The following is a 26653-nucleotide window of genomic DNA, read 5'->3' on the forward strand; positions in this document are numbered from 1 at the left end:
TTCTCTTCTCAGTATTGGTGTCCTCCTCAAAAAACCCTTGACTCTTCTTTTCCATTGAATTACAGCCCTGTGTCTGCCTTGGTTCCCAAAGTCCTTAAGTTGTCCCATTAAGCTGTGTACAATCTCTCCCAGACTCCTTATTTGAGTCTCTCCAATTTGACCATATCCCTGATGCAGCACCATGAAACACAATTACATTCTATGCAACACAAATTACATTCTAAGCAATGCTCCTAAGGTAATATATCCCTTCTTATTTTTCTCAGCCTGTCTGAAACTATTGACGTGGCTGCTACACATTCTTCTCTGTGCTTTGATACCATTTTCCAATTGGATAAAGTAATACTGATGAAGGGTCTTCATCATGAAACGTTAATTCCGTTTCTCCTTCCACAGACGCTGTCTGATTTCCGGAGCATTTCTAACATTTTCTGTTTTTACACCAGAGAATAAATTGGAGACATGGGAGACCTACCAAAAGAGCCTTTTATCTTTCAGTTATCCAGAAATGTCTTTGTTCTGTCTTCAGCCAATCAGGTACACCAAGAGAGTACGTGAAATGGCTTCTCTTCCCACTTGAATACCTTGAGATTTGGTGTCCTCTCAAGGATCCACCCTTAGCCCCCTCCTATTTTTCATAGAAATAAATGTTATCCCAAAAATTCATGTCGGTTCTCAGACGTTCACTGAATATGCCCACTTCTAACTAATTAATACCTGGCCCTTTTACTGCTTCTAAATCATCAGAGTGATTTGTTCAAATCCATGAACTGATTGCCTCAAACTAAATACTGAGAAGACCAAGGCCATTAGACCAGGTCTTGCTGACAGGGTCTCCCTGCCTGAAATTTCCACTCATGGTCCTCCAAGTCAGAGAGATATACAGCTTGGAAAAAGACACCGGATCACCGAGTCTATGCCAACCATCAACAATCCATTTACATTAATCCCACTTTTTTTTATTCTCCCCAACTACTCCCAGATTCTACCAATTACCTACACACTTGGGACAATTTGCAGGGACCAAGTAATAAACCAACCCACATGCCTTTGGAACGTGAGAGGAAACCAGTGCACCTGGAAGAAACACAAGCAGTTACGGGAAGCTCTACTAGCTGCCCTACTGTGGCCAGGTCTGGATATGGAGGGACAATCTCACTGACTGAACCTTTCGCAAATTTCCACAGTGCGGCTCTGGATGGCAGCAGGACCTGGTAGTGGTTTGGAAATCCTGCCCCCAAAAACTTGCAAGAATGCTTTGACAGCTGCCAAAACTCCACCCCAACCTTTTGTCAACTGTAAGGCAGAGTAACCTTGAATGGGCTTGGCATTCAGGGACATGTACAAATTATTAAAAAAGTAAATAATTAGAAGTTTTTTTCAAATACTTGTAAGACACACTGGAGTGCAAGTTAATGTAATTTTGTTGGGAATATCACAGTGCTGAATTAGGATGTGAGGATTCCCACTGCAAGAAAACAGTTGGAAGACAGAAAAGGGTGATACAGCTTGAACATGACAGTACAAGGCTAATTAGGTGCTGGTTCTGTATCATGTCAAAACTCGAATGATAACTTGTCTGTGAGACCTACTAAAAGAGTCTTTTATCTTTCAGTTATCCAGAAATTTCTTTTAGTGGAGCAAAATAAATTTTCTGCCTGTAGTTTGGAAAGTATTTGTGCAATCACTCACAGGCACAAGCTATTTATGCTCAGTCTTTCCAATCCGTTGTACACAATTAATAATACCATTCCAATAAGCATTTGCTTTCATAGGATGGCTTTGACACAGTAATATCCAACAAAATATCATGTTTTTGTCATTTGCATGAAATGGTAACAAAGGGGAGAAAACATTGTCAGTGTATAGGTTGTCCCGATCTCCCCGCAGCTTTGGGATTGGAACGAATCTCGTGCCTTAACTTTTCTTTTATTCATTTTTGGCATCTGGGTATTGCTGGCATTTATTGTCCACTCCTAGTTGCCCTCCAGGAGGTGATAGTGAGCTGCCTTGAACTGTTTTCCCATAAAATAATACACAGGACGAGGACAAGGACAAAAAGTGGGAGAAAAGCTACTAAACAATGACGTGCTCCACTGCGTGGTATATTCCAGGATCCAAATAGCAACATGCTCGAAATATGATCTGGGCAACCTTGGGCTTATTATAGCCTATACAACAACCACCATCAGACCACATGTTAAGAAGAATGCATAGAACTGTTGTAGACACAAGAGACTGCAGATGCCAGAATCTGGAGCAACAAACAATCTGCTGGAGGAACTCAGCAGGTCGAGCAGCATCTGTGGGAGGAAAGGAGTTGTTGACACTTTGGGTCTAAATCCTGCATCAGGACTGAGAGTGGAGACCAGTTTGTGTTGGGCTCCATCCTGACAGTAGAGAAGGCCAAGGATGGACAGGTCAGTGTGTGAATGGGAAGGGGAGTTGAAATGGTATGCAAATGGGAGCTCGGGGCGGTCATTGCAGACTGAGCGTAGGCGTTCTGCGAAACGGTCACCCAGTCAGCACTTAGTCTCGCCGATGTAGACGAGCTTACGTCGGGAGCACCAAATTCAGCAGGTAAGGTTTGGAGGAGATGCACGTCAGCCTCCTCCACTCCACCCAAAATGTTGACTTCCTTCAGGTGCTGCTGAACTCACTGAGTTTCTCCAGCAGAATGTTTGTTGTATGGAACTGTTGTTAGATAATCGCTGCAAAAGCACCTGTCAAAGGTTATTTTAATCGGGTATCCTGGTTCAGCTTCAATCACCCACACACAGTTCAGAGAATCCTTGTAAAATCCTGGCCAGCCTGGAGATAATATCATTCCACTTGGAGCAGTCAGGTGACCTCCACATGGCGCTGTGGAAAAAGACAGATAAAGTGAAGTCAGGATGATGCAACAGAGTCCATCAGTAGGAGTTCCGACTCTTTTCTCATTTTTATTTATGATTGAAAAGATAATACTGAATGAGTTGCATATTAAACAAAGGAACAGGAGTAAACTGTGCCTGAATTTGTTCCAAGTTGGTATATTTAACCATAATCTCAAAGTCTAAAAGGTAGGTTGTGGTATTAGCCGAAACAGAAGGGACTCCTTCAGCTCCAAAATAATTTACGATTCTGTATGGTGCACATAAATTTTAAATTAACAGAGCAATTCCCAAATCAGTCTGCAGCATATCCCTGACTGTTATGTAGCAATCTTCCACTTTTTGCTATCATTGGTAACTACATTATTTTAGTAGGGATAAATGGTAAAACAAATTACTGACACTGATGCTACATTAGGGCCTTCTAATGCGTAGATTATGGAAACCTTACATTTGTATGTTCTGATAACAATACATAATCCAGAGCTTTCCAATCTTAAAAAAAACCATAGTAATAAAAACAGTTGAAATATTATACATGGAAATAACCACTAAGCAATGTTGGAGAATGAAATCCACCTGAAAATATGCTCTGGCAGGCTATTTAAATTCATCGACAAATGTGCACATTTGACTAAAAACAACTGAACCTCCACTGTGTTTTTAATGAGTACACATATTCACACCAGTATTTTTGTCCCCTGTCAGTCTATAATATCTGGAGTTTACAGCCATTTTCATACCAAGATGCCTAAAAATATACCTTGGTACTTTTTACTGATGCTTTTGCCCATCTCTGATGCTTCAAGAGGCTAATTCGAATAAACCAGACCATTTTGTCATGGAATTAGAGAAAGGTTAATGTGAGTAAGGGGTATATTTGGTCCATCATTTCTATCCCAACTACATCCAAGAAGAGTTCAGCTACTTCCACTCACCCAGCTTTTTCCCATTGCCTGAAATGTTTTCCCCTTTCAAGCCTTTACCCAGCTCCCTTTTGTATGTCCAAGTCTGAGTCATTAATGTAAAGTAAAGCAGTGCTCCTGGTACTGACCCCTGGGGAACTCCACTGTACAGTTCCCTCATGTCCAGAAAACAACTATTCGCTGCTATTCTCTGTTTCTTGTCACTAAGCCAATTTTCCATCTGTTCCATGAACAATAATTGTAATTACAAACCTACTATTTGGCACTTCATAAAACACCTTTTGAAAATACATATACACATGGACTGAATTTTCCTCATCAACCTTCTCCGTTAAATCATCAAAAAATTCTATGATAAGTTAAGCATGATTTTCCTTTAACAAGTTCTTGCTGCCTTTCCCTAATCAAACTACACCTGTCCAAATGGCTGCTAGTTCTGTCCTTGATTATCATTTCTAAAAGTTTCCCCATTGCTAAGGTTGAACTGAAATGCCTCTCTGTGTCTGCTTGAACTCTCGAGGAATATTTATACACCTCACATCTTCTAACAATATCTACAATTGAACCACTGAGGTCCAGTTCTGGATGTAGAGAAACGCTATTGACCCATTCAGAGCAAGACAAAGTGCAGATGTACAACATTTAATCGTTTACCTGGATCCTGGTGAGTAAGCTGATTGTGCCAATGTTCCTTGGCAGTTTAACACAACGGTCAGATTTGTATTTTTGAAATCAAATCAGCTTCATGTTCACTCTTTTGTGTAAAAATGCAACCATGCCTTTCAAACTTATGTGCACTTTCAGGTCATACATGTAGTGATGGGATTATTTTTAGAGCAGTACATGGAACTCAAGCTTGTGTAAACCACCTTCACAAATCCTTTCACGAGCTGCAATTATTTATTGGCAAAATGAAGCTCACTTACAGTGAATACAAGTAATCCCAGTCATTCATTATCTCAAGTTTACTGTGCTTGTGAAAAGATAAATTCTGCAGTGAAAGTCTGAGTTCTTATTTTCTGCTATTCAACTCAAAAAGAACAGTGGGGTGTTGCTTTGAAATGTGTTTATCTCATTTGCTTAATATTGTTCAGTGCACTAATTTAACTTATAAAAAGATCCATTGCAGTTTATCCACAGGAAGCAAACAGTGTCAAGACAGCCATATATTTTGTGTGCATGCAGTCTCAAGTTACCCTCATAGTCCTGACTGAAAAACATTAGGCTTCAGCACAGCTCAGAAAACTATTTTGAGATCTCAATCTTTTTGTCAAAGCACATGCACCAGTGCACAGTTATTTACACATCAGCCTATCCTCCATTTCATCAAACTGTCCGTTAGTAACACTCCATTAGTCAGCTCCTCCTGATGTACTGACATGCTCTTTGTTGTTAAAGGAAGACTTAAACATAAAAAGCATTCCACTCTGTGGACACATTATTGTTTTCTCTTTACCACAATTGTTATAAATAATCAGCCCTACCTCAGGCCGAGAACAACTGTGCATCTGAATTGGTTATTTATAATAAATAATAGGTATTATGATGGCAGAGGTAAAAATTTATAATTCATGGTTGACATAGCAGTCAAATAGATAATAGCATTTTCTTGACATTATACTTCGCAAACTGTGAGGACATCTTCTTGGGAAATTTTATGAACTGCATTTTGCCTAATGTTATTTCTTGTGAGAAAAGAAGTGAGCAGGTAAGAACATTGGACAAAGTGTAAATCTCCATCATTTTTCCTGTTTTCAGCCCATTAGTTTAAAATATTCCACCAAGGTTTGAACTGACTGAAACAAAGCTTTAATTTTACATATATTATTACTTGTCTATGACCTCCTTTATTAAAGTTAATATGAACCAGCATGGCTGATGAGCTGAATTACCTCTTTTTACACTTGAGCAAGTCTGTACAAAGATTCTGTTTCCTTTATTCAAATGAGTATTGCATGATTTGACTATAAACTTCAGATCTTACCAACAAAATATTACAAAATAGACCCCATCAAAGCCATAATCCCACACATCTGCACTCTGCTGCTTTCTAAACACATTGTTGCTGAAATGGTTACCTTCACATCGTGGTACAGCATTGTTCCAGACCACGTTTCCATCTTTCAGGATACAGGAGATAGTTTCTGATCCATGTGTCTTGAGAAATCCTTCCTCACATAGAAAAGATACAGTGCTGCCGAGCTGAAGACTTTCCCCAAAACGTCTCCCATTCACTGGAACTCCTGGATCTGGGCATTCATTATGCCTGAATGCTGAAAATTTACAAAAGGCATCAATGTTAAAAACAGGAAGCACAAATTCTCCAATAAAAGATTATGTATTTGAGTTTTTGAACAAACTAAACAAATATCCGGCTGATGACCAAAGGGAGAATTTTTCTGCATGAAATTCTGTTTGGTATTCCTTATTTCAAATAAAATACCATTGGAATTATCTTGACCATAGATTTATGAACAGTACATACCAAAAGAGATATGGGCAGTTCCAACATCTGAGCAGTTTCACCATTTATCAAAGTGTTCTAGTGCCAGCCAAGTTTTCGTTTCACTTTAGTACCATTCTATCACCTCATGATGACCACTGAATAGTCATCTGTCTTGTAATTTAATTACCTTCTCAAAAAATTTCAGCAAATTAATTGGACATATCCAATCAGTTTGAAAAAATTACAGGATATCCCTTGTAGCTTCTATGCTGTTTAGATGAAAATCGATAGCATTCTGTAAATACTCCTGAGCATTTTTCTGACTCCTGGCATGAAAATAATGGACTTATAATTACTTGAATCATATCTGTTTTTTTTAATACTGGATCCACAACCATTCACTCACCCCACCACTGACACACAGGAGCAGCAGTTTGTACCATCTACAGGATGCAATGCAACAACTCACCAAGACTCCTTAGACAGCACCTTTCAAATCGAGATCTCTACGAGCTAGAAGGACAAGACCCACAAAAGCATGGGAACAGCACCCAGAACTCCAAGCCACACACCATCCTAACTTGGAAATATCACTATGTCCTCAGTCACTGGGTCAAAGTCCAAGAACGTCCTCCCTTACAGCATTGTGAGTATACCCAAACCTCAAGGACTTCAGCGATTCAAGAAGGCAGCTTACCACCACCTGTCAAAGGGCAATTAGGGATGGGGAATTAAATGTTGGCTCAGCCTGTGAAGCCTACATTCCTTGAACGAATAGATTTATATTAACTACCTTCCTATCATCAATCTCTGTATTAAAGGAAACCTTAAAAATATAAGGCAAGGTGCCATCCATCTTTACAAAAGTCATCCCATTTAATCCATATGATCTTCAGAGCACCTCAAATATACTGTCCTGGCTCCTTTCAACTGTATCCAGAATATATCCCCATTTTCAATTGTGAAGCCATATGTGAAGCATCAACTAGCCATCGATATAATATCCATTTTTCAATAGTTATATCTTTCAGCCTTTGCAAATGGTAATCTACCTTCCAATTATCCTTTAATAACTCCTAAAGCTTATATAAGTCATACACAATTGAGGTTAAAAAGATTCCAAGTCTCAATATTTTATTCTTTACCATTTATAATATCTTTATCCTTGGGCTTCAGGTTATTGCTTATCATGTTTACATCCACTGAAGTCCTGGTCTTGATATCCTACCCAGAGAAATGCATTTCACTTGCATGTCCCTGAAAATAATCTTCTACAAACTTTCAGTCATTTTTTCCCCATGTGCTTAATCCTACTTCAATGGCATCACAAGAGTGTAATGTGGCTCATCAAGGTTTACCCAGCATCCAATTAAGATTCTGGGAACTAGCACAAATGATATACTCAATAATGGTGAGAGCTGAAATTAAATAAAAATGCCAAGTTGCTGGAAATGGTTTTGCACAGTTTATTATCTGAGAAACTTTCAAGTCCTAGCATATTGGGCCCAAGTTAATGAACCCAAAAGACTGGCAGATACTCTAAGAAAACTCTCCTATTCCAGTGTTTTACCTTGTATTTATTGCAGTGATTGTAGGTGAGAAAGTTCTGTTTCTCTACGGAACAACGGCAACAGCAACTAAGTGTCTCTTAAATAGTTAGGGAGCAGTCAAGAGGAAATGCATGCAATGGCTGCTGGTCAAGTATTGGCAGGGAAGAGAGGAGCAGTTCAATCTGTTGATCTTACTGTGAAGCATGAAGTTTGTATTCCAGTGATTCTGGAAATTCTCTGAAAGATGTGCGCACTTTGTATGTTGGCTGTAGGGGATGGAACGGAGATGTGATCAAGTAGGTTGTTTTCAATACTTTCATTGTACACAGCTAAACAAAGGGACTGGAAATCTAGCAAATGAGGTAAAATATGCCCGCACGTGATTTCAACTGCGATGCTTGAGAAAAGTTGTCCAGAGGCAGGTCAAGTGAAGGTGAATGGTGATTATCCTTGCTACTGAGTGCACATCCAAGCAGCCAGCTATTTGGAGAGGCCCCAAATTGTGGTGAATATGGACCAAGCAGCTTATGATTAGAGAGAAGATCCCTTAGTCCTCTCCAAACAGTTAACTGCCCCCATACAATATTATGAAAACAAAATACGTATCTACTTTTTCTTTAGGATCACAGGTCATGATCCCAGCTTGGTCCAGGTAAAAGAAAAATGCATCTCATGTCATCAAGTTATTGAGATTATTCATCATAGGAAAAGACCCTCTGGCTCAACATGCCCATTCCGTCATCAAGAACATGTCTATACTGATCTATTTCTCAGCATTCGGCCCATAGCCTTCTATGTCATGACACTTCAAGTACTCATCTGAGTACTTAAATGTTGTGGGAGTACCTCACCCCAACAGCCTCTCAGGCACTGCATTCCAGATTTCAACTGCGCTCCAAGTGAAAGAAATTCTTCCTCAAATCTCTATAAATCTCCTACCCCCTCCTCTAAACTTATGCAACCTAGTTATAGACAGTTCTGCAAATGGGACAGGTTGGTCACTATCTATCCTACATATGTCCCTCATAATTTTGTATACCTCAGTCAGGGCCTCCTTCAGCCTCTTGCATTCCAAAGAAAACGCAGCCTATCCAGTCTGTCCTCATAGACAAAATGCTCTATCCTGGGCAATATCTTGGTGAATCTCTTCTTCATGCTCTCCTGTGCAATCATGTCGTTCCGATAGTGCAGCAACCAGAAGTGCACACAGTACTCCAGGTGAGGCCTAACTAATGTTTTATACAGTCATTCCATAACCTTCCTTCTGTGACATTCAATCTCCCAGCTAATGAAAGCAAGTGTCCAGAATGCCACCTTACCAACTTAATTACCTGTGCTGCTGCCTTCAGGTATCCATGGCCATTCGTACCAAGATCGCTCTGTTCCTCAATACTTCCTTGGGTCCTATCATCCATTGTGTATATTGCAGCCTTATTAAATCTCCCAAAATGTAACACCTCACATTTTTCCATCTGTCATTGTTCTGCCCATCTTACTAACTTATCAATATCATTCAGCAACTAAAATCTACCTTCCTCATTATTAACAACACCATCAATTTTTTCAGACTTATTGATCATGGATCATAAATGTACATAAGAACAGCACCGATCTCCGCACTGCACAACTGACAGGATCCAATTGCAAAAGGCGACCCTCAGATATCACCCTCTGCCTTCTGTCACCAGACCAATTTCAGGTCCAAATTGACAACTTGCCCTCAATCCCTTTTGGACCAGACTTCCACGTGGGTTTTTTCCAGAGGCCCCACTGAAGTCCATGTAGAATACCTCTTCAAAAAATTCATTCAAATTACTCTGACAAAATTTTGCCTTAACAAAACTATACTAACTATTCTTGATAAATTCCTGCCTCTCCAGGTGCAGATTAATGTTGTCCCTCAAGACATTTTTCCAATAATTTATCAGGCATCAATCCTCTGCTGGAATAGTGGAACTTCCAGTGCTGGGAATCACAAGCTCATATGTTGTCCTGGAAAGATCCAGATAAAAGATTGACCCTAAGCAAAGCCCTTGGAATTGCCAACATCAGATAGGTATGTCTGAGTTCAGCCTGATTTTCAATGTATTATTGCAAAGGTAATGATAAGGATACAAAATCTCAGCTGTGAACTTCCCAAAAATGAATTACACCAAACTCTCAAAATCTAGCGGTATTCAAAGTCCAAAAATTCAATCGTTTCCGCCCATTTATTCTTGATTTTACATTAAATCACCACTATATAGGATGCTGGAACCTATCCTTAGTTGTCAATTGCCCTGAATAAACAACAGGAGATCTCCTGTTCCATCAACTCCAAGTTTATGTGTTTACGAAATTCTCCAATGACTTTTATCAATGGAATTTATCGCCAGGTCCCAGGTGTTCCAAATAAATGTATGTTCTGATGCATTTGTCTTTTTGCACTTCCAATTTAAGGAATGTAAATTCCCAGAATTGGATAACTACAGCAGTGTCTCTGGGCAATTTCTTAAACCGTATCCACTCAGCTCATTTTCTATTTTGTCTTGAATTATTCACGCTAGGTTTCCTTCATTATCATTTCTTATTTTCTTACTTGAATTTTATAACATCGCATTACAATTTCTTTCCATTATTAAGTTCTTCCACCTACCCACCATACTGATAATGGAGGGCTAGTACTTTGTACTGAAAGAAAAGCTATCTCCATGATAATTTCAGTCACAGGACGTCCTTCATTATTCCCTCTGCGTCATTTAATTTTAACATTGTTACTCCACAAAGGCTTTTAGATTGTATTTGAAATAAAAAAAAATCCAAGAGAAATTTTTCCGGTTTATATAAAGGATTAAGGCCAACTGCAATCTTCAGATCATAAAGGGCTACTCGAGGGTCGGGAGGTGAGCAGAAGAAGGGAAAGAAGGGTGGGGAAAGGGGGAAGGTGAGAGAATGAGACAAAGTTCATAATGGAGAGGGAGGCAGAGGGAAAAGTGATTGAATTGATTTGGTTTATCATTGCAAATATACCGAGATACAGTGAAAAACTTAGTTTTACAAGCCATCCATACAGATCATTTCAAAATATAAGTACTTTGAGGTAGTACAAGGGAAAAGCAATAACAGAATGCAGAACATAGTGTTACAGTTACAGAGAAAGTGCAGTGCAGCTGGATAATAAGGTGCAAGGGCCACGACGATGTAGATTGTGAGGTCAAGAGTTCACCTTTAACGTACAAGAGGTCCGTTCAAGAGTCTTATAACAGTGGGATAGAAGCTGTCTTGAGTCTCATGGTGCACGTTTTCAAAGAATTTGTATCTTCTGTCTGATGGAAGGGGAAGAAGAGAGGAAGTCTGGGGTGGGAAGGGTCTCTGACTATCCTGGCTGCTTTTCTGAGGCAGCGAGAAGTGTAGACAGAGTCTATGAAGGGGAGGTTGTTTTCCGTGATGTGCTGGGCTGTGTCCACAACTCTCTGCGATTTCTTGCAGTCTTGGGCAGAACAGTTGCCATACCAAGCCGTGATGCATACCGGATATGATGCCTTCTATGGTGCATCTATAAAAATTGGTGCGGGTCAACAGGGACATGCCGAATTTCCTTAGCCTTCTGAGGAAATAGAGGTAATGGTAAGTGTGAAAAGTGTGAAGAAATGAAAATGGGAAGAGGAAAATTGGATAAGCAGAGGAAAATGGGAAAAATCCGTGCTATATTACCAAGCATTACAGCACAGAACTAGGCCATTTAGCCCTACAGCACCATTCTGGTGCTTTTGCTCTGAAGTACCTCCTCTCACTTTTCTACAGCGAGCCCAATCAATATTCTTTTCTTCCCTATATGATTATAAAGAGATAGAGTCATAGAGAAAGACAGCATGGAAACAGGTTTTATAGTGAATGGGATACAAAGTAAGAACATGAATTATGGAGGCTATATGGTCTTGTTCCAAATAACATAAAATTGATAGTAAGTTGCCTGGAAAAAACGTTGGCTCTTGAGGATCAGAAGCTACTATCTTTGAGGCAAAATATTAACAAGAATTTCTGAGAGACACAAGAGACCGTAAATGCTGGAGGAACTCAGCAGGTTGAACAGCATCTGTGGGAAGAAAGGAATTGTCGACATTTCAGGTGGAAACCCCACATCAGGACTTACCAAGAGTCTATAGAGGCATCATGACAAAAAAGTCTCCTGGAACCAGTGGTTCCATTACCCCACTCCAATTCCCTGTAGATAATTGAACATAATAACAACACCTCTAATTTGAAGATGACACTGCCACTCAATTGCAAACCCCAGGTTTATTTTTCTGACATAAATAAGCTCAACAAAAAGGCTGAATTTCCTTCTGAAAATATTTCTATAGGGAGGACTATTAAATAATTTTGGTGACTTTGGCCAATTTTGTTCAATTTGTGGATTTTTTTTTACTTCCTTCTTATTTTCCTCCCTCGCTTATTTGCAGATCCACTTAAGTAAGTCACAGCTATGTTTTCTCTATGTTCTCATTTATAAAGAAGTGTGTGATTTATTTCAATCATCAACAGAATTGAGCAGGTAATTACTTTCTTGCTTTCAGGAGGACAAGATGACCAGATGACAATACAACCTACAGCATCCAACTTAATAGACGATTTGCTATTGCACAGCAACTGCATATTAAGAATAAAGAGGAGCGCACTGTTCCTGAAGATGCAATGGCAGAGAATCATGGAGAGTCAGAAAGTCGATGGTTCCATGCAATGGCCAAGAATGTCAATCCCAAGGTGCTGCATTTTTAAATCCTATGTATCTGAATCTAGTTTATTTCTGGAGTGGAATGCAGTTGCAATCATTTTCAGGCTGAATTGTACCACTCTTGGAGCTCTTCAGCTCATCAATTAACCCTGCATCATTTGCACATGGAAGAAATTCATTCCCAACTAATGTTGGTGTTTTAAAGTGATGTCCCAGAGAAGATCTTGAAATCTAGTAATGGAAATCTGGCCCAGGTAATATCTCCATTTTTTTAAAACTAACCTGCCCTTCCCAGGAGCTCCCCATCATCTGCTCCAGCCTTACCAAACCTCATCCTCCATTATCCCCAGAAATCACTTCTGGCCCCTGTTCACATAATTCAGCCCCTGATTTTGCATTCTGCTTTCCCCTCCTTCCCACTCCTGGAATCCACTCTCCCGACCCCTTCCTGCAAAGCACCAATATCTAGGAAACCTCCTTTATTTGATTGGTGGGTTTGAAGTGGAAGATTACTCACTGTGGACTGCAGTTTATTACACTTGATTCTGCATAAAATTAAAACCTAATTTTAAAATTGTTCCTTGCTTGAGGGGCGGCAGGAAGCTTACAACTTCACTACCCACACGTTGCAAAGCATTAGCACCTTCTCCAATGGTGGAGGATGTAAGTACAGCATGGCAAACTGGCAGGAGGTAATTAATGATGGAAGCATTGGAATAAAGGTACAATGTATGATTTTAGGATGGGATGGAGTTACATCCACATGCTCAGATTATTTCTCCTCTCAAACATTGAATCAACTGAGATACTCCTTGCCATCATTTCCCCTACATAATGCCCCACACAATCAATTAGTTTCTATTTCTGATTTCTCACTGATCTCTAGAGGAGAGACTGAGATGCTGTTCTAATTCAATCTAACCAGCATACAAATTCAAGTTATTGAGGGATTTATACACAATTTCTTTCTCTCAGCTTTATTGACAGATTATCACAAACCCATTACAGGTTTTCACCGCTCCTTGACTCTTTGTTTTACTCCTCTCTGAAGAACACTTACACTTTTTGCAAGTCTATTTGGACATTTCTCACGTGAGCCCACAGGGGTTGAGTGTTGCCGGCCTGCTTACCCAGAAAAGGCCGCGTGAAGGGTCTCGAACCGAAATGTCGACTGTTCATTTCCCTCCATAGATGCTGCCTGACCTGCTGAGTTCCTCCAGCATTTTGTGTGTGTTCCTCCAATCCTATTCTCTCTAATATTTCTTTATGATGTAGGGGGAGACCATTTGGCCAACCAAGTCTGTGCCAGCTCTGGGGGCAATTCCATTAGTCCCATTTTCCCCATATTCTCTCTCACATGTCCTTTAACTCACCCTTGAATCATCGACCACTCACCCACATCAGGAGCAACTTATAAAGTCAATTAACCCAGCAAATAGCACATCTTTACCATGCAGGAGGAAATAGGATCACCTGGCAGAAACCCACAGAGGCAGAGGAAGAAAGTACAAATCCACACATCATGCACTGGAGGTCAGGATTGAACCCAGAGCCATGAGGCAACACCATGAGCTGACGTGTCTTTATGCCGCTTCCTGGACACTTGTACTTACTCCGTTTCCAGCAAATGTGTGTAACATTTAGGTTAACTTCTCTTTCCCTAGCAAGGGATGGTTGCAGTGGCCTCCCTGAGTTCAGTCATCTTATCACAAGCCACTGCCCCTCTGTTCTGCACACCACAACATAACATCACATGCAGCAGCTATCCACTGAGGAATCTTCACTGCCATCAAACCTCACCAGCTTTAGTTTTGTTTTAGATATTATGGGTGATGACTGGGCAGTACAGTTTGAAATGTTGCCTCACAGGTCCAGGGATCCTGACCTCTGTGCTGAGTTTGCACATTCTCTCTGTGACTGAGTGGCTTTCCCCCAGCAGCTTTGGTTTCCTTTCACATCCCAAAGACGTGCTGATGAGTTAAATGTTTACTGTAAATTATCCCTTAGTGCAGGTTAATGGGAAAAAAGAATCAAAGGGAAATTGATGGGAATGCATGAGAGAGAGAGTTAGGGATGAATGGGATTGTTCCCCTGAATGATTAGGAGCATGGACCAATGGGATGAAAAGCTGGATTCAGTGTTATTTATGAGTATAAATTTAAAAGACTGTCCTGGATCTCCTAGGTCAACTTTTAGCAAGAGAACAACTTTCAGCAATAGCAACGAAGATGCAAAACAAAACATTAGGTGTTGTGGTCCAATCACATCTATTAAGAAGCAAGCACCATGATTGCAATTTTGAGTGACTGCCACGGCGAATTTTACTTACAGCGACTGTGGCAAGTTGCCACAATATCCAGCCTGACACTTGGCAAAGAGAAAAAAAATGTACAAAAGTGTTCGACTGTGATTCACCAAGGCCTGGGAAATCCTCCAATGCAGAAAATAAATAATTTTATTGTCAAGCATTGCAATTTTGTATTCAAGTTACTATACAGATTTTCCTTTTTCAGAACAGACCTCAATTACAGATTTGGCATTGCTACAGACTTCTCTGATGATGAGCCCTTACTGCGACATTTCACTTTCTATCCTTATTTAATGCAAATATTACACAAAATTGTTTTTAGGAACGTGGTGCTGAATTCTCCTGAAATACAAGTTATTTCACCCAAAGGAAAATTTGGTCCATTCAATACGGGAAGGATCTGTTTAATACTTAAAGAGGAGCACATTCTGCAGAAGAGGTTCCTTGTTTTATTTGCTGTTTCACAGCAGTCAACAACACCTGTAGCATGTATCCCACTACTGTTTCACATTTTGTCCAGGTCATTGTTCAGGAAACTAGTGATCATTGATGGGATCAGAAAAAGATCATCTGAAAATGAAGGGTGTGACCTTCCCCACTTTTTGTTGCTCGCTTGAATTTCCCCTGCACAAACAAGGCATTTATTATATAATATAGAATACGTTGCCCAGAATCAGGCCATGCATCTTGACCAGTCCATGCTCGGGTATATAAGTGGTAGGAAGAGAAGTGGGCCATGCAACCCCTTGTTCCTATTCCACCATTTAATAGAATCAGCAGTGATCCAACATTCCTCAAGTCCAAATTCCTGCCTTTTCCCTTAACTCTTGTTTTCCTTTGTCCCTTTCAGGTTCAAGTATTTTTGAACATCAAGACTACCCAATCTCTTACCAATTAAAACATAGGTAGCATTTCTGTTTTTTCTGTCAAAATGGATAACCTTACATTTTTTCCACATTATACTCTATCTGTCATACTGTAACCCATCCACAGAGCTTATCTATATCCCCTTGCAGCCTCTTTGTATTCTTATCACAACTAACATTCCCACGAAGCTTTGTAACATTTCCAAGTTTGCAGATGGCACATTTGATCCCCTCAGCTAAATTGTTGATAAGATTGTGAACAGGTAGGCAGCATGCACAGATTTTGCTTGCAACATTTCCACCTTTCACTACTAGCTTTGTTTCTCTCTCTCTTGACTTTTATCTCAGGTTCCCACCTCACGGCCCAGCTGTTTTAAACTGTCCTGGATATCGGTCCTGATCTGGATGAGATGTGACCTGTCCAATTTGAATCGGGCATACCTGCCCCAAAAATCATCCCAAAGTCTCAGAAACCTACAGCTCTCCATCCTTCATCATCTGTGCAGCCACATATTCATTTCCTTTATGCTCTTAATTCTTTGTTTGAGCACTCCTATCTTTCCCTGGCCCTCAAACGTACTTATGGCATCCCTCCTGTCACAATGGCTTCTCACTACTCGCCCCTGTGATTATTGACCTTAACTCTTTCCCTCCATGTCCCTAGTTTGCAGCCTGCTCTCTTCCTGATTGTCAGGGTCTACCTCCAAAAGGTCCCCAGTGATGACCACAACACGTCCAGCTGCCTCAGAACAGAGCTAAAACATAATAATGAGGTTGAGACTTCCGACTCAGCTGGGTTTCAGCATTCCTCCCCTCTCCATCCCCACTTTTGTGTAGATAGAAAACCTTGGTTGTGGCGCTGGTATGTGTTTGTATGATAAGCTGTAGTGAATCCTTCTGTCAACATTTGAAGCACAAAAGTAGCAATTGTTTTATTTCGATGAACACTGTTATTTGTCGCGATGGATTTCTCATGTGACATATTCAAATCTCCTGTCTGCAAGAGGAGAGAAAAGATAGATCCCTGCTACTTACTGGTAAACGTGATGTTAAATCCACGAGCAGCTGTGGAGTGGTCTGTCAGGAATTCTAGACGTGATACGTGCCCACTGCTGGTCAAAGGAGAAGGAATTTTGTTTCCAGAGAAAGTGCCCAAGACAGGTGATTCAGGATTTAACCCATCCTTCACAGAAACAAAGTCAAATTGTGGCTCAACATCAAAATCATTAAAGGCCAAGTGAATCCTGCTTTCTGGCTTTGCAATAATCAGCCATACACAATGCATATGGTTGCCATAATCCTCTGGGTAGTTGGGGGATAGCAGAACACCAGATGGAGTTGTAAAATTGAAGAAGCACGAAACTGTAAACAGAATAAAATATAACAGTAATTTGACATTGAACTGCAAAAGTCACCTAAAAGAATCATAACAACACTTTGGAGAAAACATGCATATTTTCATTCAACAACCAAGGATTTTAGCTGCCACTTGCTAACTAGCAAATTGCTAAGCCAACAATCGATTGACTAAAATTATTATTGTCATGTACACCAAAATGTTCAGTCAGCTGAAATAAGTTGACAGCTTGCAGGCAGTCATGTTTGCACAAAAATAAACAATAAAAGTAAATGTGTCATGACAATTTACAGCATTATTTAGTTGCATTTCAGAGTCCACTGCACAGGGTAAACTGCCAATGACGGCCATTAGTTCTGTGACTTTGTAACTTCCCATGGTAACCAGATTCCTTCCCCACTGGCCAATCTGAAACTGCCTTTCCAGTCCTTTACCTGTTCAGTGAGAGCATTGCCAACAATTCGTAATACATTAATCCCAGTCAGCCTTTCACGTGGACCATTTCCCTTCCCACAACAGCCTCAACTTCTTGAGCCCAATGGTAAAAATATTTTAACAATTACTATTGGTAGGCCTGTCAGTTAATCCTCTTTGAAAGGCCTCAATTAATCCTCAGTGGAAGACTTCTTGGTTAACCCTCATTATCTGCAGGCAGTTCACATTGCCCAATTCTATTCCCTGACACTAACACTCAGTCTAACTGTTGTACTACCTAATCATTGTCCTTGTGAAATATCAACTTCTACGTGTAAATATTTCCTATTGTCCTGCATCAACAACTATACACTATCTAAAATCCATTAAAGTTTAATGTCTTTTTGGATCCGGTTTCAAACTGAAAGAAATGCATTATCAAATAAATCAACCTTATCTTTAAAGAAAAGAGTCAGTGTAGTCCCTTTAAATAGGTTACATTTAAATTATGCGGGACTTCAAGTTGATCATTGGAAACTGCAGCAAATTGAGTGCCATACATTATTGTAGAAGCCATCCTTTATTTAATCACCAATTCAATTAGTTGCCATCCTTCAATGGCCTGGGATAAACTCCACTTTTCTCTCTGGTAATTGCAAGATTGCGAGTTTATTTTTTGTTAAGCAGCAGACAAGGTCTTACAACTTCAGCACAATGCAAATGATCAATTGGGAAAAAAGAAATAATTTTTTTGTAAATATAGATAAAGGGAATGATCGTTTTAAACTACTTACAGACACAGCTTGGCTTCTTGGCTGACCATTGGTTATTCTTCTGGCACGTAATAGATTTTTGGCCAACAAGTTCAAAAGCAGGCAAGCATTCAAATCTCAAAATATCACCATGAAGGAAGCTGTTGCCTTCTCGCTTTCCATAGGCTGGTGTTCCAGGATCACTGCAGGTCCCCTGCTCTATCTCTGAAAGAAAAATGTTGGGAAAGGATATAAATTGATATATATGAAATAGAATCACTCAGGCTTAAGAATGCCTGAACTTTGCACATTCATTTAATTGCAAAACAGAGATTTTTCAAAAACTTATTAACTCTCTATTGACAATATATGCGATCTGTAAAATCCAAGTGTGCTTATCATCTGTTTGCATAACAGTCTTTTCTTCTTTCCTTTGCAAATAAAAATTCTCAATGGAACAGAAACAGTTGGTCAGAACATTATAATGAAACTTTTACATCAGGTCTGTCCTCATTATTCCAAGACATCTGGCCATCTGAATATATTACATCTGCTTTCATAAAGAATTGGCCTGATTTCAATTCATAGATGAAGCGATGTGGAGCAACATGTCAATTACAATAAGCAATTTTACTTCAATGTTACTCAGTCCTGTGGAGCCAAGAGATCTCGGGCTAGAAATTCATTTGTACAACTCTACACATTACAGTGTAGGGCAGTTGAGAGCTGGCTTAATCGGGAGTTGAGCAATTTGGCACTCATTTCCACATTAGTGGATTTTTTTTATTATTATCCATTGGAAAATTAGACACCTGATCTTATGGCAAGATATTTGTTTGTGCCAGCATCTTTTTCCAATGTAAGACTCCCTGAAATGACATTAACAGTGGTATAACACACAAAATTTTCATTCTCACTGGTCTGAAAAACAATAATCCTTTTTTACTAACCTCACTTCCCCTCAAACCATGCTATGTTAAGGCCCCAGGCTCAAACTGCATTTGCTATCTTTACTGAGATCTGTGCCCTCACTCAAGCTTCTCAAAGGTAATGAGACTATAGTGTCAATGGAGAGCAAGATCATGGGCACTCTGAGGTTCTCAACCTCAGGAACATTCCAGGCTGCTCCTGCTTTTCTCTGCTATATCCCAGAATTTGCTACTCATTGCCTTTCTAGGTAGGTATCCAAACACTTTAATCAAGTGGAGAATATGTGGTCTGCCCAGAGGAGCAGAACAAGCAGGCATGGGCACTTGCCTGGATTGCGGACTTCCCGCAAATGCAAGCATTTATGGACTGAGCTCACGTCTCTGGCAACCTCCTGCTAGGACCACCTGGTTGTAGCCCTGGACAATTTCCCTGTTTGCCTTCTGCAAAGAACATGCCTTTTGTGAACACTGTTCTTCAACAGCCTTTCCAGGTTTCTCTGACTCTTTGGGAGCACTCTTCACCCACTGCCCCTCCAGTATTGCACCATCTATTCATGCAATAGTAATAGTCTCAAGAAGTTACAAAAGCATTGCTTGTATAGTGTTAATTTTGTATTTAAGAGCTGGTTACTGAAAAGCCAACAGCTGCAAGAACTTATAATATAACTTGGGATCAAGATCAAAAGGGAATGCCAAGCTGACACCACCAACGTCAGTTTTAATGGTGCATTGCAAAGAGAAACCTTGCATACTATTCTGTGAACCTCTCAATTAATTATCTCGGTTTTTAACTGATCTTCACAGGTATCCCACCATTAAATTGTTGGAAAAAAAATCACATTCCTATTCTTAAGAGGAAATCTGACTGTACATTTTGTATCTTTACCATTTAATAAGAATGGTTTAATATCAAAACATGAGTTAGCATGAGCCTTCTTGGTGAGTAAAGAAATATTGAGATAAAATATATGGCTGGGGTTCCAACTAACTAACACATTGACACACTTATCCTAATTGCTGGCAGGTTGGTGGGATGAATCTAAAAAATATCCAATTCAGGCAAACTTACTTTTCACTCATGAGAATATCAGTTGTTAAAGGTTCTGATTTGTTGAAGATAATGCTACGGTACTGACCCAAGTGTTTGGCTCATCAAATTTGTACAGGTGTTACTCTGCATCCAAATCATTCAACTAAATCTATTTTCCTGCTTGACTGCCATGTTCTTTAACATTGCTTTTTCAGCAGTCATCTAATTTCCCCTTTTTAAGATTATGTGCTCTGTTTCAATAATTGTTTAAGTTGAATAATTTCATAAATATGCACCAAAACTTATCTCCAGCCCAGATGAATTGATTTAAGTTTCTACAGGCTTGTCTCTCCGATCAGTGGGAACTATCACATTTGTATTATCGTTTACTTTTAATAACATCATCATTACCCTTCACAATATTAAGGAAGTCCATTAGGTTATTCTTTTGCTTTGTGCTGAAATTCAAACTTCTACAGATTTCTCAACTGCAAATTTTTACGAGACCCAACTGAAGCATGTTGTGTTGTTTTTATACTCTTCCTACAATGGAAGATTCAAATTTAATTAGCTAAGGAACTTAGGATTTCGACAACTTCAACGTTATCTCATTGGCTCTTTTGTACAAAACTATAGATTCTGCATGCTTAGTTTTGATGAGCTTATACATGCCACACTTAATGATACATAATTATGCATGCACACCAAAGTCTACACTTACATTCTAAATGAAATCTCTCTGGATAATTTTTGTAGGTCTCTACAGCTTGATGACATGATGATGGAAATTTTATGGCCATGGATCTCATTGTCTTTCCCATTAGCAAGTTATTCAGATATTGAAGGCAGTTTGTTGACAAGGATCCCCACAATTCTGGCTGCTTAAATAATGGAGCCCAGTTAATGCAGGAACAGTTGAGGCTGGGTTTGGGTGGAGGTAATGGAAGAGAGCAGAAATACAGCGAGCTAGATACTGGATGGGAGAAGGAAGGCTGAAATTTTTGTGACGGATATTACACACTTACCTCGTATTTACCTTGTATTTGTTTATTAGTTTTTATTCATCATTGGAAATGTAGTCTTTAATACTTTTTTAAAAGTTTTTCTTGGCAAATGTTTGACTTGCACCCCATTCACTTCATGGTTTGGATGTTTTCCATGTTTGCCCTCTGCTTTCAAATGTCAATATTTTCTTACATTTGATTTGGAAAAGATTTCTTTATTGACCTACGAGGACCAGTCTCCTTGCACTTTTTGTGTATTTCTCCAGATTCCAGCATCTGTGGAATTTCTTGTATCCCTGATCTGGTGATGCACTTCATGTGGAATGTGCTGGGAGTGAATTCCACCAGGATCAGAAACAGAGCATCCAACACACTTTCAGAGAGACCACACAGCTACACTTTTGGACACACCTGGGAAACCAGGTAGGAGTTTCAAGGTATCCTGGACTTTAAAGAAGACAGCACTGTTAGAGCTCTATTGTTGTTTTGTTAGTCCTGGATAAAAGTTATTATTTATTCACTGTAGGAAGAATATGGCACTTGTTTGAATGAGAACATAAATCCTGGAAGCTGAGATTTATAGGTTGTTGATCCTCACATGAATTTAGAAGTTTCTTCCCTATAAATATGCTGCTCATATTCAAATGAGTTGTGTTCATCTTTTGGCCACTGACCAACCCTGGGCCCTAGCTAAGCAACACTTTGGTTTGAAAATCTCCATTACTGATTTCAAATTTATTCATTGTCTTCTCTTTCCCCATCTCTGTTATCTCCTCTGATCCTATAATTCTCCAGTGTCCTGCTGGGTAGGACTTTCACAGTGAACAGTAGGGCCCTGGGGAGTTTTGTAGAACAGAGGGACCTAGGAGTATGTGTGCATAATTCCCCGAACATGACATCACAAACTGGTAGGTAGGGTGACAAAGAAGGCTTTTGGCATGGTGGTCTTCATCAGTCAGGGCATTGAGTATAGAAGTTGGGAGGTATGTTGCAGTGGTGCGAGACGTTGGTGAGGCCGCACTTGTTCAGTTTTGGCCATGCTGCTATAGGAAAGATGCCATTAAGCTGGAAAGAGTGCAGAAAAAAAATTATGAGGATGTTGCCAGGACTCGAGGGATTGGGTTAGAGGCAGAAGTTGGGCAGGCTAGGACTTTATTCCTTGGAGCATTGGAGACTGAGGGATGATCTTACAAGGTCTATAAAATAATGAGGGGCATAGACAGGGTGAATGCACACAGTATTTTTCCCTGGGTTGGGGAATCAAGAACCAGAGGGCATAGGTCTAAGGTGAGGGGGAAAGATTTAATAGGAACCTGAGGAGCAAGTTTTTCACACAGAGGCTGGTACACATATGGAATGTGCTGCCAGAGAAAGTGGTTGAGGCTGTTATGATAACAACAGTTAGAAGACATTTGGACAGGTACGTGGATAGAAAAGGTTTAAAGGGATATAGGTCAAACGTGGGCAAATGGGACTAGCTTAGCTGTGCATCTTGGTCGGTGTGGATGAGTTGGATTGAAGGGTCTGCTTCTGCACTGGATCACTATGTCTTTATTACTTCTGACTTCTACTCTCAGCTTTTTGATCATCCCCAGTTTTAATCTGTTCACATCTGGCCCCTAATCCTCTGCACCCTTTTCCTTTAAGTCACGCCTCAATACCTCCCTCCATCCGACCAATTATGTTCTCATGTTACTTCATGTTAAACTTTCTTTGATAATTTTCCTGTGAAGCACCTTAGGCCACAATATTACATTGAAGGTACCATGTAAACAGTGTTGTTCATCGTGAAAAAGCTTACAGTTAAAAGAAAGCATATGCAGTAACAGTATCCCAGGTGACAGTCAACACATCAGCCCACCTTTGGTGCAATGACAGTCATTTTGACTCTGTGTGGGTTAATGTCTCCTTGGATAATTGGACCTCAAAAGCTCGATATAATTAACCCTGGTCCCATTTTCTTTATTTCCCACTTAAAATAAATGTCCTTGGGGCCATCTGTAAAAAGCTTACATTTCTGCATTTTCTCCTAGCACCTTATGGCAGCACTGGTGACTATTAACCTTATTGTGGTCAGGATGAAAATCCGAAACCTTTTATAGGTCACTTAATATTTGCTTTGGTTGATTATGTCAAAAGGAATGATTAACACTGGGGATAAGACATTCAAGCACAGTAACTGGTTAGTGAAAAGAACAAAATAATTTGAGCTGAGAAAATGGCTTCAGTGATTGATAAAAACCCCAGATGATCCTCATAATGAACGCTCTACCTCAATGGACAATACACAGAAACCGTGAGCACAATGGCAACAACTCTGAGAGATAAATTAGCATTTATGTTCTGCAAATATGTATGAAGTTAAGTTGAGAACCTTACGGCACAGAAGGCAGCCAGTTGGCTGAGCATATATTATTATTTCTGATGATAAATAGCTATGAGGTTAAACTGGGCAATTGTAGAACATTAATATTGAGGGCAGATACATGGAGATTGGGTAGGAATCAGCCAAAATAAATAACAATGCAACAAATAATGAGCTATCTATAATAGAAAATCATCTAAATTCATGAAAGAGTGAACAATTCTGGAATCTAAAAAGTAAAGCATCCCATTCCTCATGCACCAATCAAAAAGGCTTTTTCCCTAGAATACCAATCCAGTACACTGTTATTGATAAAGGGACTAGGGCATTGTGCAGAAATAAAAGACTTAGATCTACTGTGGGATCCCGTATGTGCTGTTCATTTATTCACAGACCTAGTTTTATTGTCATAACCTCAAGTCTCTGAGCACAACAAAAGTTACAGAGCAAGAAAAAAGACTGTTGAGGGCATAAGGTGGTCCAATCATTTAATTCTCTTTCAGAACCTTTTTAACCATTTTCTCCTCTGTCCTTGTTTTCTAAATTACCCAGTCCTTGATCAATCAAGTTCTTCTTAAGCACGATAAAAAGGTTGGCATTTATTACTATTAAGTTATTCTATTTAGTCAATGCTCAGGAAAAGGTTAAACTTCAAGCTGTACTTAATGTCGCTGCCTTTGTTAGTTTCCCTTCTGTCATGTGGTTCTTGCTCCAAACAAAGTGTGGCTCAATATCCATTATTTTATGTACTGTTATAAAACATGGACCACATCCTCTTGCTTTGTAATTTTTATTATTAATGAGTGGAGGATTTGATTCTGAGGCTTCTGTTCATAGCCCAACAAACTAAAGTTTAAGGCCATTATCTATGTTTAATCCTTCCACCCCATTTACATTTTTTCCTTTCTATTGCTTGAAATTTATGCATCTGTTTATAAATTTCAGCGTTTTTTCTTTCTTCCAGTCATCACAATACCCGATGTTTATCCCTGTGGAAAATTTCACATTAGAGTCGAAACAACTCTGGAGTTGTGTAGATTATATGCCTTTGGCATGGGAAAGCATGGGAGGGCAGGCACGGTAGTGCAGCAGTTAGTGTCACGCTTTACAGCACCAGCAAGCTGGGTTCAATTCCGGACACTGTCTGTAAGGAGTTTGTACGTTCTCCCCGTGTCTGCGTGGGTTTCCTCTGGGTGCTCTGGTTTCCTCCCATATTCCAAAGACATACGGGTTAGGAAGTTGTGGGCATGCTATGTTGGCACCAGAGGCGTGGCGACACTTGTGGGCTGCCCCCAAAACACTCTACGCAAAAGATGTATTTCACTGTGTGTTTCGATGTACATGTGACTAATAAAGATATCTTATCTTAGTTATACAGGGTTTGCAATTCAAGCTGGAGTTCCATTGAGGATTCTGAAATTGGTATCAGAAATAGCAAAAGTTACCATCAAGCTACTGGAATGTCATGAAGTAAACACTGACGTCCTGTAGGGAAGGATATGTACCATCCTTAGTAGGCATATTGGCTTATATATTATTCCAAATATTCATACACATTCTTAACTGTTTACCGAAATGGCAAACTGAGGCAGAGTATTTGGGGATGAACAATAAATGTTAGCTTTGTCACTTATGCCCATATCCTGTGAATGAATTAAAAGAAACAGGTTTCCATTTGCTGAAGCTTATGCAGAGTGTAAACTGGAGAGAAGATCTGTGCAATGGCCAGGATTTGCAGTCTCTTGTGTCTCCATTGTGCAATGATCTGGTCTGGAAGCAAAGATATAACCCAGCTTTTAAGCTGCTGAAGACAGAGATACAGAGTGGTAATGTAAGAAAAATGAGGAGGAGAGTTAGTGGGATCAATTAGAGTGGTGAGATTCCAAACAGTTTAATTCAGCCTGAGAGACTGGGTGTGGAGGGGTTAGAATCAATGGCTGGTTCAAAATTAAGGTCATCAAAACGTACAATTAATCCAACAATACAAAAGCAGAAGAGGCATCAATATGTCCTGCAGGGATAGAGCTGAGTGTCACCAATATGCACATGGAAGCTGACCCCATCTCTGTATATGCTGCGACCAATCAGGAAGAGGAGGAAGTAAGGACACATCTGTGCAGATAAAGGGGAGATGTGGGAAGAACAGCCACTGAAGTAGACACTCTGAATGATGAGTGTAAAAGGAACTAAGTCACAATCTCACAAATAAGCAGTGCCAAATGTTGAACAGCAATTGCAGAAGCATTGTGTGGATGACCATGTCAAAGTCTGCATGGAGTTGATACAAAAGAGGTGAGAATAATACATCCTGGTCACAGCTACAGAGAATTTAATGGTTTTTGACTTTGGCTGGGACTGGTTTAATCCTGTCAAAGAGAGGAGCCATAAAACATGTCATAAATAAGAATAAACACAAATTTAATATCCTAGATCATTTGTACATTGTTGGAGAGTGCATTAAAATTATGTGTTGTGATATTATTGGCACACAAGAAAATTGATCAAACTGCTCCTAGTAAATGGATTTAATGTGTTGCCTTGTGATTAGTCCACTAAAGCAGCATTAAACATTACAAAATAAGCACATGAGATAACCAGACAAGCCAATTGTTAAAAACAGAACAAAAATGCTACTCCTCTTCAAGAATCAAGAGCAATAATCTATTCGCACTGGTCAACTAAATATTCCGGTAAACACTGTCACTCTTATGACCACCTCTTGCACCATAATCAGCCGCTGAAAATAGAGGCTTGAAATTTTGGGAGGTGATCCAATCTTCTGATGACATTGGTAGCAATACTTGCAGGAAGAGTGGTGAACTGTACGATGAGAGAGAGCTTGTGTACTACAAATCCAGGAACTGACCAACATGTCCTGGAAGAACTAAGGCTCTATGGATGTACAGAATGTCAGAACGTTGACAGTGGGAGAGAAAGGGAGAGATGTGAGTGTGTGTGACCTCCTGTGGTTTTTGATAGTCCCCAGAGCTATAATATTCACAATACTGACATAAAATGGAGGTTTCATGTCTAAATTTTATCCTGAAAAACTTCAAGAAATGCCGAAGTGCAGGAGTTCTGTTTATTCATGCCATTGGGTCAGTTCAGCTCAACAATAG

The 26653-nt window shown here is 39.8% G+C and overlaps 1 protein-coding gene across 1 annotated transcript in view; it reads right to left on the minus strand.

Moving 5' to 3' along the window:
- The window catches only part of LOC127581617 (CUB and sushi domain-containing protein 1-like), a 1418367-nt gene that overhangs the window by 346987 nt on the left and 1044727 nt on the right, over positions 1–26653 (minus strand). The window contains 4 exon segments of the mRNA XM_052036133.1: positions 2724–2862; positions 5878–6072; positions 16719–17045; positions 18249–18431. Of these exon segments, the coding sequence (XP_051892093.1) occupies positions 2724–2862; positions 5878–6072; positions 16719–17045; positions 18249–18431 (844 nt within the window).

Source organism: Pristis pectinata, chromosome 22, assembly GCF_009764475.1.
Source record: "Pristis pectinata isolate sPriPec2 chromosome 22, sPriPec2.1.pri, whole genome shotgun sequence".
In the NCBI taxonomy this organism is placed as follows: domain Eukaryota; kingdom Metazoa; phylum Chordata; class Chondrichthyes; order Rhinopristiformes; family Pristidae; genus Pristis; species Pristis pectinata.